Raw genomic sequence first — 11623 nt, 5'->3', positions numbered from 1 at the left:
ACCTTGTAGGACAGGCTGTGTGGGGACCTCTGCGGCCACCATGACCGGTAGAGTAATAATCCTCAAGAAGCAAAAAAGGTAATTTGGCTCAATGCGTCTAAGTAGCCAGTGTTGGTTCAAACTTTAGGAGTCTGCACCCCAAGTCAGTTAGGCATATTTAAGCAGAGCACAAGTGGGTAAATGCTTTATTGCAGATAATACCTCCATCTCATGTGTACAACAAAGCTTAAGACATAACTACATCAAACCCATTCTGCACACGTGACATCTTTCATAAAGACGGGGGTTCTATAGATGGACAAGTTCACAATAAGGGTCTTGGGGTGTGGGGGGGGAGGGGTGGCACGAGGATCTGGTGTGGTCCTGGACACAAAGATAGCACAAAAGGCTACCACACTATTAGCTGTGTCCGCTCCCAACCTTCTGGGCAGATAACAGGTTACGCTTCCCTTCCTATGGAAGAGCAACCCTGCTGCTAGCAATCCCTGGTTCCCCTGGTGCGTATCTGCGAGCACAGGAACCTCTGTGTCTCCCACAAGGCTGTGCTCTCCACCTGTGATTTGGGGACCTTCAGGCTAGGGTGCCCCATTTTCCTAGAATAATTGGTTAAGACTCATTGAACTAAAGGCTATAAAACACAAGATAGAAGAGAAAGATGAGCAGAGAAGTGATCTGGTCCATCAGCCCCACCCCACCCCAAACTCCGACTGATGAGGAAACTGTGTCTCTGAATAAGGTGTGTCTCTTGACCACAAGCTGGCTGCCCTCTACAGGATACAACGTTTTTTGACCTGTCACTCCAATCTGTGTCACTCCGCGGCCCTAAGACAACCAGTACTATTCCAGCACTGCCTATGGAGTGTCACCGGAATTTCACTGGAAAACTGTTGTGCCCACTCTGTTGTCACCTCCACCGCCACCGTCATCCTAAGAGGACACTGTGGCTTCTCCACATCCAGAACCCTGTCTCTCTGGCTTCCTCCCATTCCCTGCTTGTCAGTTTCCCTGCCTTCTCACTGCTTGCACCTGCACAGCCCTCTTTATCCAAGCCTCAAAAGTATTCTTTACACCAACACCAACTGTCTTCTCCCATCCCCCACGCTCTCTAGTCCCCTCTGGTCCCTTGCTTCAGGCTCTCATTGCCTTCTCTTTGCTCCCCTTAGCGACCTGCACTGATCTTACCGTGCTCAGCCACAGAAAGGCCAAGCCCTGGCTGGAAAGGTGACTCAGCAGGTGAGAGTCCTGGCTGCCCCTAATGAGGCAGCTCACAACCTCCTGTAACTCCAGCTCCGGGAGATCTGACGCCCCCTTGTGTCCTGTGAACACACCTACACCCACATGCTCAGATACACACACATAGAGAGGGAAATAAAAACAATGTTTTTAAAAAGAAGAAATTCCTAAGTGCTGAACTCCATGGACTTGACTCCCTCTCACAAAGTGCCTCTGTCTCTAACCAGAATGCCTCCCCGGACTTGTTATTGAGTTGAGCCTGACTGCAAACCATCATAGATCTGGGTGAGCGCCTGCAATTTCTCCTCCAGCTCCTGAGCCTGCTGCCTCAACTCCTCGGCCGACTTTGCCTTTGCCCTCTTGTGCAAATGCTTGGATTCTTTCACAAGGCCAATCGCATCCCCGATGAGGGACACACCCGCGGTGGCTATGCCCATGACCCAGGCTCTTCTGCTCATTGACAAGTCAGTGCCCCTTAAGGCTTTCTTCAACTGCTTACTGCTTTGGGCAGAGATGCTCCCCGCGGTCATGAGGCGTTGGGCACTGGCTGCTATGGCAGGGCTGCCTTTGCTGAGCTTGATGGCACTGATGCTCTGCTCAATGCATCGCAGGACTCGGCAGCAGTTCTCAGATAATGAATAGACTTGGGTTCCTGAATGACCCATGGCCTTTGCAACCATCTTCACTTTGACCATGCTGCTTGACACCAAGTGGCTGGCTTCCGTTTTGGCTGATGACTCACTTGTGTAGTCCACGATGCCGGTGGAGACACTAGTCACAGCTGCCGCTGCTCCCAGACCCATTCCTGTTGCCAAGAGCACCAAACTGAGCCCAGCTGTCATGGGTACCAGAGTGAGGCCAAGGAGGGTCAGGACTCCGGACACAGCACTGGTGGAGCCGGCCACCACCTTGGAGATGGTGCAGTCCCTGTGCACCTTGTCCACTTTGTCCGCAAGGGCACGGAGCTTCCTGATGTGCCCCTCCAGTTCCACTTTCACCTGAGGAAACACGTCCACAAACCTCTCCATGTCCTGCAGGTCACGCTGGAGCCTGTCCTGGTCTTCCACAGGCATGTTTGCTGTGAGCGCATTGAGGGCATCACGCAATGTGTCTGCATCAGCTCTGTAATAGGGACCAAGTGATTAAGAGAGAGAGTTTAGTTAGGGATTTAAGTGAGTGGTGGAGTGCTTGTCTAATACACATGGGGCCCTAGGTTCCATCCCCAGTGCTATTTAAACAAAACAAGTTTGTTATAGGCTCTGTAATATATGGCCTGCCTGGATGACAGCGTGCTTACTGTGACTCAGGAGGGATTTTGCAGAAATACAGACTCTTTCTTTTGATGGTGAACATTTAGTAATTGTAAATGGTCCTTAGTCAGTAGTGGATAATGAATAAAAGTGGCACTACGATGCTTTTCAGGGGATGGAGAGATGGCTCAGAGGTTAAGAGGGCTAACTGATCTTCCAGAGGTCCTGAGTTCAATTCCCAGCAACCACATGGTGGTTCACAACCATCTATAATATGATATGATGCCCTCTTCTACAGAGCACTATATATGTTATAGTAAAAAAAAAAAAGCTTTTTTAAAAATATGCTTTTCTGGGAGCTGAAGAACAGGATCCATAAAGAGGGCTTGGTGCACATGTACAAAACTGGAATTTGATTCATCTCACATTGAGAGGCTCACAATCACCTATAGTTACAGCTCCTGGTTATATGGCGCCCTCTTGTGGCCTCCCAGGGTCTGTGCATGTGCATGTTCAAATGCACAAAAGTAAATAAATTGCCAGACACAGTGGCCCATCCTTTAATCCCAGCACTTGGGAGGCAGAAGCAGGTGGCTGTCCTAAACTCTGTGAGTTTAAGGCTAGCCTGATCTACATAGTGAGTTCCAGGACAGCCAGAGCTAAGTAGAAAAGCCTTGTCGATGATGATGATGATGATGATGATGATGATGATGATGATGATGATGATAGCCTTGTTTGTTTGTTTGTTTAAGGTGTTCTTGTTCTTGCAGCTAGGAAGAGCACTCACTCAGCAGCTAAGAGCACTGGCTGCTCCTCCAGAGGACCCAGGTTCGAGTCCCAGCACCCACATGGGAGCTCACAACTGCCTGTAACTCTAGTTCTAGAAGCTCTAATGTTCTCTTCTGGCCTCTGTGGGTACCAGGTACACACATACGAATGCAGGCAATGACAATGGAAGTAGTAAGCCTGTTTACAAACATTTAAAAACAGGCTGAGTGTGGTGGCGCAAGCCTTTAATCCCAGCACTCAGGAAGCAGAGGCAGGTGGATAGCTGTGAGTTCGAGACCAGCCTGGTCTACAAAGCAAGTCTAGGACAGTCAAAGATACACAGAGAAACCCTGTCTCAGATAGAAAAAAAACATTTAAAAGATGTTCTTTAGGGGCAGGGATTAGCACAGAAGGCAGGGTGCGTGCCTAGCCTGCATGAGGCCCCGGGGTCTAGCACTGCATAAAGTCAGGCTTGGTGGGCGGTACACACCAATAATTCCAGCACTTAGGAGGTAGAGGCAGGAGGATCAGAAGTTCAAGATCATCTTTGGTTATGCTTGAGTTCAAGGCCGATGTAGAATACAGCAGACCTTGTCAAAAACAAACTCTGAGTGGTTGGCGTTTGATAAAGATATCCCCTTATCAAGGACATCACTGTGGCCATCAGCACATCAGCAGGAGTGGACCATAAGTCACACTTAATTCATGGAATGTTTGCTAGTGTGTCATGAAGTGCCTTCCTTTCGCCCTCAGCTGCTGAGATAAGGTCAGTAGGCCTGGTCATGTCCTACCAGCCAGGACTGTCCAACTGTGGCAGCAGACTTTGGCTGGAAGCTCATTTGAGCTGAGTAGCCCTGAGCGAATACCCTAAGTGTGGGGGGCTCCAAAAGATGAGGTCTTTTGAGCAAGGTAGTGGTGCCACAGTAGAAAGCTCCACAGTTGACCTCAGGGGACAAGTCACACTCAAACACAAGGACATTAAAAAGAGCATTGAGAGCCAGGTGCAGTGGCACACACCTATAATCCCAGCACTCAGGGAGGCAGAGGCAGGCAGATCTCAGTGACTTTGAGGCCAGCCTGGTCTACAAAGTAAGTTCCAGGACAGCCAGGGCAACCACTTGTTGACTCATGACCATCTGTAAGATTTGCTGCCCTCTTCTGGCCTGCAGGCATACATGCAGACAGAACTCTATACATAATAAATGAATCTTTAAAAAAAAAAAAAGAATTTGAAAGAGTATAGAAAATTAAGGTGTATGCAAGGTATAAAAAAAAAGTAATAATAATCACTCCAGTTACGGTGATGCACACCTTTAATCCCAGCACTCAGGGAGGCAGAGGCAGGTGACTCTCTGTGAGTTGGAGCCCAGCCTGGCCCACAAAGGGAATCCAGGATAGCCAAGGCTACACAGAGAAACCCTGTCTCAAAAAACAAACAAAAAGCAAAAACAAAAAACACAAGGAAAGTTACAGTGTGTATTTCATGTTGAGACTTGAAGCCCATGCCCACAATGTATTATAGTTGCAAGTATTTTAAAATCAGGAAAATCCAGGATCCAAATCACTCTTTTGCCAGGCATTTCCTGTAGGATACTCAGTCTATATCATGTGGTGTGTGATGGGGCTCTAGAGCCATTTCTGACCTCCAGGGAGCTGGAGACTAAAGGCGCTGACCTCCAGGACAGTGAGAAACCCTAAGTCAGCCTTAAGGACAGTGTGTGTCGCCTTTGGTGGCTCTCAATTTCTCTAGGAGTGCCTAAAACAAAACCCCGTTCTGGGCGTCTCCATGGAGATGCTTTGGAGAGCATCGGTGTGTGAACAAGGGCACTGAGTGGGAAAGAATGATGCTGCACCACCCACGGGCAGGGGAAGAGAAGCCAGAGGAAGGGAGGAAGTGCCTAGCTGCAGGTGACCTGGACAGCTGGGCCTCAGCCACGAAGGCCTCCCATGCTCTATCTTCAGCCAGCAGCAGCCTCAGGTCCTCCCTCCCCGATGCGTGCTGCAGGAACTCGGTGGCTTCCTCGATGAAGCTCCTGCTCGCCGCTGCTAGTTGGAAAGGAGAATGAGGTTAGAGGACCTAGTGGAAGAGCTGGAGTCACACTGAGCAGAGTCAGCTTCCCAGGCTGCCCTCCTCCCCAGGCAGGATAGGGAGGAGGTGACCTGGCTATACCCCCTAGGACAGGGCCAGGAGTGGCCCCCCAGGGAGCTGGTGTTGGGGGTGTACCTGCAGTCCCCCTTGGGTCTCACCTTCTCTTTTTATTTTAAATATATTTTATTAATTTATTCATATTACATCTAAATTGTTATCCCATCCCTTGCATCCTCCCATTCTTCCCTCCCTCCCATTTTCCCCTTACTCCCCTCCCCTATGACTGTGACTGACGGGGACCTCCTCCCCCTGTATATGTTCATAGGATATCAAGTCTCTTCTTGGTAGCCTGCTATCCTTCCTCTGAGTGCCACCAGGCCTCCCCATCCAGGGGACGTGGTCAAATATGGTGTTTAAGGGACCCTGTCCTCAGCTTCTCTGCGCTCAGTATGGAGGTCGAGGCCACAAGCAAGAAGAAGGCGGAGGAATGTAACTACCTGCTGAGTCCTCGCACTCCGATGGGTCCATTGTGTCAGATGCAGGGTCTGTGGTCCCTGGTGTCAGATGCAGGGTCTGTGGTCCAAGCTGCAAGGGGAAGAGAACTGTGCCCTGGAGGAGGGGAGAACTGCGGAGAACACAAACAGTTAAGGACTGTGAGCCACAGCTCCCTCCACAGTGTCTGCCAAAAGTGTCTCTCTTCCCTGGGCTCTGCAGAACCCAGCTGGACATCTGGCTCTAAGTGTCCACCCCAAGTCCCCAGCTCCAGCCAAGGCAAAGGCCTCCTGTCCCATTAGGATCAGCCAATGATGCACCTATGGGAAATAATTGAATTTTTATACAGTAAGCAAGAGGAGGAGAGGGTGGGTGTTCTGGCAGCTAACTGAGGGTAGGAATGGACATTTACTGTCTGGGACACACTGGGCTCCTTAGCCACACTTCATTATGGCATCACACACATGCCATAAGATGAGGAGCGTGGTGATCCCATCTTAATGTAGAGCGAAGACCACAAGGCTAGGTAACATCCCCAGTCGGCATACCAGTTAGAGCCAGCGCGTGAACCCAAACCATTCCGAGCCATGTCCCACCCTCTGCTGACTGAGCCTGGGTCCCTTAAACAGCCAGCAGGATGTCCTCCTGCCCAAGTGCAGTGATCTGCGACCACTTCCCATCCACAGCAATGCCTGTGCCCTTCAGGGTACAAATTCCCCAGCACCCAGGGCCCATCCAAAGCCCTCCCACTCCTTGCTTCTGCAGGATCCTGCATCTGACCAGGACCTAGAATCCTGCCACATCCTGTCTCTGTTTCTGTACTTGCTCTGGGCTGCCCATCTGCCATCCCTAACCATTGACCCTCCTGTCCCAGCCAATGCTTTCTGTAAATAGTACAGTGCAAAGAACATTCTCCTTGCATAGAACTTCACCTACATTTCACATTATTTCCCCCAAGATCTGTCTAGAGGTCTGGCAAAATGATACAGTAGATAAGGGAGCTTGCAGCTAAGGCTGACGACCAGAGTTCAATCCCAGTCCCTCAGAGTGAAAAAAAGGATCTGACTCCCATATGCTGTCCTTTGGTTTACACACACACACACACACACACACACACACACACACACATGCACACATACATGTGTAATCACATGTGTAATACGTGCATGCATACATGCATATTTGAAAAATAAGTCTAGGTTGGTGTGGTGGCTCACGCCTTTAATACCAGCACTCAAGAGGCAGAGCAAGTGGATCTCTGTAGATGTAAAGCCAGCCTGGTCTACCTAGCAAGTTCCAGGCCAGCCAGGCCTACACAATGAGACCCTGTTTCTTTCTCTTTCTTTCTTTCTTTCTTTCTTTCTTTCTTTCTTTATTTATTTATTTATTTTTAGACCCTATTTCTAAAAACCAAACCAAACCAAAATAACTAACAAAACAAAACAAAAACAAAAACACCTTAAAAAACAAAAAGAAACTGACTTACTCCTTAGACAGAAAGCTAAAAGTTAAAAGCAGGTCTATGCCACTGGGATGGCACGGCCGATGGCTCAGTACTAATTGTTTCTTATGGCATTTTCCGGGCACACTGAGGCCTGGCAGATGTCCCAGGAGTCGCAGGTGAGATGAGGTAGCACCTGCCTTCACAGTGCGTCTGTCCCTTTTCTGTCTTCACCTCAGATTTGATCCTGCTCTGCTTGATCTTCATGCACGCTTGGTACACTGAGGCATGTTAGGTCCAGTACCCCATTACAGGCTTAATTTAACTTGCCTAGCTGCCCACCCCCCCCCCCGCCCAGCGCTGTGGAGCTCGGTCAAGGCATCTACCTGCCACACACCAGAGAACCCCAGTTTCTCCAAGAAGCAACAAAAATAGTCCCCAGCTCTCTCCCCCTTCTCTCTCTCCTCTCCTCTCCTCTCCTTCTCTCTCTCTCTCTCTCTCTCTCTCTCTCTCTCTCTCTCTCTCTCTCTCTGTTTTTCAAGACTGGGTTTGTAACCCTGGCCAGTGGCCTTGAACTCACAGAGATCCGCCTGCCTCTGCCTCCCTCCCGAGTGCTGGGATTAAAGGCGGGCGCCACCCCTTCCCCAGCAAGAGTCTCTCAGTATGTTCTCAGAAGGTGCATTAATATTTTCTTTCCTCATAACCAGATAAAATCTTCTCCATTCTTTGTTAGGCTTGTTTGTCTGTGACCACTCACTTCCCCTGAGGCAGAGAGGCTGCAAGGAATGTTCCCGTTCTCCGCTCTTTGGCCCCTCGGCAAACCCTTGCACTGACCTGCAGCTGGGTGCCGATGTGGGCACGGGGGAACCTCTTCAAAGGGGCTGGGACTCAGTTCATAGGAAGGCTGTTCTCCAGGGAGAAGTGGAGACGGAGCTGGCCCTGCCCTGCTCCCGGCCAGCTGTGCTGCCCTGATAGGGGCCCTCTTCTCCCCGGCTGGGTTCTGAGCAGAGTCTAGCAAAGCCACACCTGTCCTGCGACTTCAGGGCATCATCTTTGGCAGAGAAGGAAGGAGTGAAGACAGGTTGCTCCTACTAAGGAGTCCTTGATGACCTCTCGGGGTCAAGTTGAAGCCCTTTTAGTCAGCACTGCGGTCCTCAAGCCTGTTGCAGCCCCTCCCTTCCTCCCACCCAGTCCATTTCCACCCTACACCTTCAAGGCCATCCTGCCTCAGTGACCATGACACCCCCATGTCTTTGCATGGCTCACCCCGTGGTAAGTTTCCCAGCCCTCAGTGAGACACGTCTGTTCTTCCTGCTCCCTCACCTTCCCACTGTCCCCGAGGCTCCTGGCTCTCAATGCCTGCCATCTCCTGCTCCCACTACAGAGACTCCAAACCCATCCCACAGGTGGGCAGTGGCCTCTGGGGGTCCACAGCACAGGTCATCTGCCCCTCAGCTGGAAGCACAGGTTCTCTGTGGGCAGAACGGAGACCAACACCGGCCCATTTGCTCTGACACATTAAGTGTTGCCTTAAAAGCCACACTGGCGGCACAAACCTAGAATCCAAGCACTTGGGAAGCTGAGATGAAAAGATGACTCATTTAGAGCCGGACTAGGCTACATGGTAAGTTCCAGACTAGTCTGGGATTCCTAGGGAGATGCTGTCTCCAAAAACAAACAAACAAACAGCTTTGAGCTAGGCTGTGCCGCCTCACGTTCAGTCTCTCCCCACACCCATAGTCTACCCAGCGATCTTAGGTGGCAGAGCTGGAGTGGCTCTGTGGATAACGCTTGGCAGGGTGCCCCTCCCAGTCCCCACACCTTGTCTCCTTGCCTATCCAGACACGCAGGACAGCTTCCGCTTTCTGCCTCTGTCCCCTACGTACTGATGCCAGCCAGGAGTCAGGGGAGGCCCAAGCCTGTGATCCAACTGACTAGTCTAGAACCCTTGGCAAATCACCCTACTCCTGGACCCTCAGTTTCCCCCACAGGACCTGAAACAGAACAGATGCTCAAAAGGAGGCTTGCATGAGAGCCCTCTGGGCCCTTTGGACCTCACAAGCTGGACTTGGTTCCTGTCAGACAAGTAGGGTCAGAGACAAGCTTCAAACTGAGGTAGACAACCATTCTGACACGTGACACTTATGACTCCCTACTCTTTTTGCTTATGGTTATTTTGGGGTAAATTTTTTTTTCTCTATAGCTTCCCTTTCACCAAGCCTTCCCCCTTTACCAGGATTGACATTCATATTAACAGCTGAACAAAATGACCTCAAGATTCAGAGCCAGGTAAATGCCTGTATGAGCAGTGGGCATGCAGTGGCGGGGACCTTCTGGTCAGAGCATAGAGCAGAGCATAGTCTCTCACGGGATCTTAGGTGAAGCAGTCTGGACCTCACTGCAGACTCACTTGGCAGGGTAGGGCATAGATGTCTTGAACCTCAGAAACTCCCGGATATCTGAAGATCTGCTGACAGCAGCTCGGCTTGACTGGTGACAACCAAAGCAAGGCTCCCAGGATGTCTGCCCCCTGCACAAGGATCAGTATCTCAGCCCAAATCTATGGCAGTTACAGCCGTGGGGATCCTAACTGCAAAGGAAACAACCCTGAAACTGCGGAGCAAGTCAGGCAGGGTACAGCACCACCTAGTGGAAGGTGGAGGGATCAGCAGCCACAGCATCAGGCCACCATGGTCACCCCTATCCCAGCACACTTTGGCTAGGACACTTTAGGCTCAGATAAGCTGAAAGCTTGTCTGGAGCTACACTGGATGGCCCAGAACAGGCAGCCACCTCTATACTCGGCTCACTTTCTCTAGAGGATGCAGGAGGGGGGCAGGGATCTTCCAACTGGGCATGTGACACGGCACTTCTGAAGTACCTAGGCTGTCACCCCAGACAAACCTGCCAGGACTGCAAAACACAGGAAAGGTAAAACCATTTCATCCACACTGACAGCCCTGGATGACAGCCTGGGAGTGGAAAGGGAAGCCACTGCTCCCAGCCACTGCAGCCTGGCCACCAACCTCGTGCAGAGAACAGTCCTGTCTTGACTCAGATGGGCTACCACATCCCCAAATGTGTCAGCTTCAAGGTTTAAAACTAAGTATAAAGATGCCAGGATCTAAATCATGTCATGATAACCAAACTTTTGTGAGGCAATGCAGATAACACTGCCCTCAGTTTGATGTACACATAATGGTCAGGAATATCAAACACATTTGCTGAGTGAACACAGCAGCTTTGGGATTGATTTCAAACTGGACACACAATTGACCCAAGGGGTTGAGGTTCACCTCAAGACTCTGTGAGTGCTAAGGACATTGTTGGTGAGCTTTAACCAGAGAATCCAACTTTGAGCTCAGCAGACTCCCAAATAGGAGAGGGGAAGAGAGCTGGGGAGCCGCCCCACTAGGTGGCTCTGCAGCATGTGCTCAGGGTGTCACCACGGAGGGCTGGACGATGTCACTGTCATGCCACAGCACGGCCTTGAAATTCCTAGCACCGGGCTGCTATACCCAGAATGGAAGGTGCAGTGGGACATAGCTGGGCTTTGTTAGTTCGTGGGTTCTTCTTTTTCCCTCCCTTTATCCCTCTGGTTTCACCCCCTATCACTAGATAGGGGAGAGAGGGGGACAGAGAGAGAAGCCCTGAATCTAATTTCTTTCCTTTAGTTTCTTCTTTGAGCACCACTAATGCCACCAAGCCCCTAAACAACCACCAACCTCACCTATTGGGGCCCTAGCATTTATAGACCCTCTGGAAAGTTCCCTGAGTTCCAAGCGTCACACAAACACTGAAACTATCTGCAACCGGCAAAACCATGTCTCTGCCAGAGCACAAGAAAAATCATAGTCAGCTGTTGCAGACAGTCCGAAGCCCCATATCCCACACCTGGGATTAAAACAAAAGCACATTCTTCCCTCCTCTCCCTCTCTCTCTGTGTCTAAAAAACCCAAATTGACACTACTGTGGGATGCTAACGGAGCTTGTAAATTAAGAATCTAGGTTTACTTTTATAGGTGGGCCTTAAACCCAAAGTCAAGTGTCCTTTTAAGAGATACACAGGGGCTGGAGAGAGGGCTCAGAAGTTAAGAGCACTGGCTGTTTTTCCAGAGGTCCTGAGTTCAATTCCCAACATCCACCTCTTCGGGCCTTCAGGTGTACATGAAGACTGAGCACTGTATACATAATAAATAAATAAATAAATAAATCTTTTGATTGTTTTAAAGAGATACACAGAGGGGCTGGCAAGATGGCTCAGTAAGGGCACTTGCTACGAGAGAGAGAGAGAGAGAGAGAGAGAGAGAGAGAGAGAGAGAGAGAGAGAGAGACAGACAGACAGACAGA

The 11623-nt window shown here is 50.3% G+C and overlaps 1 protein-coding gene across 3 annotated transcripts; it reads right to left on the bottom strand.

Annotated features, from left to right (window-relative positions):
- Positions 1-1099: 1099 nt before the first annotated feature.
- LOC311579911 (apolipoprotein L2-like) lies at positions 1100-9859 on the bottom strand. 3 transcript variants are annotated; one of them, XM_084750953.1, is made up of 4 exons: positions 9684-9859; positions 5835-5965; positions 5165-5297; positions 1100-2355 (listed from the first exon to the last, which is right to left on the bottom strand). In XM_084750953.1, exons 1-4 carry the CDS (start codon positions 9698-9700, stop codon positions 1479-1481), a joined length of 1158 nt encoding a protein of 385 aa, XP_084607079.1. In that variant the 5' UTR covers positions 9701-9859; the 3' UTR covers positions 1100-1478. The 3 variants fall into 3 exon arrangements, with proteins under 3 accessions (XP_084607079.1, XP_084607080.1, XP_084607081.1); XM_084750954.1 differs by having other exon boundaries at positions 5838-5965; XM_084750955.1 differs by having other exon boundaries at positions 5165-5294; positions 5838-5965.
- Between the last annotated feature and the right edge of the window lie 1764 nt (positions 9860-11623).

The sequence above is a fragment of the Acomys minous genome (genome assembly GCF_964271855.1).
Source record: "Acomys minous genome assembly, chromosome: 12".
NCBI lineage: Eukaryota > Metazoa > Chordata > Mammalia > Rodentia > Muridae > Acomys > Acomys minous.
The sequence above is the reverse complement of the archived record's forward strand: the minus strand, read 5'-3'. Positions and strand labels throughout refer to the sequence as shown.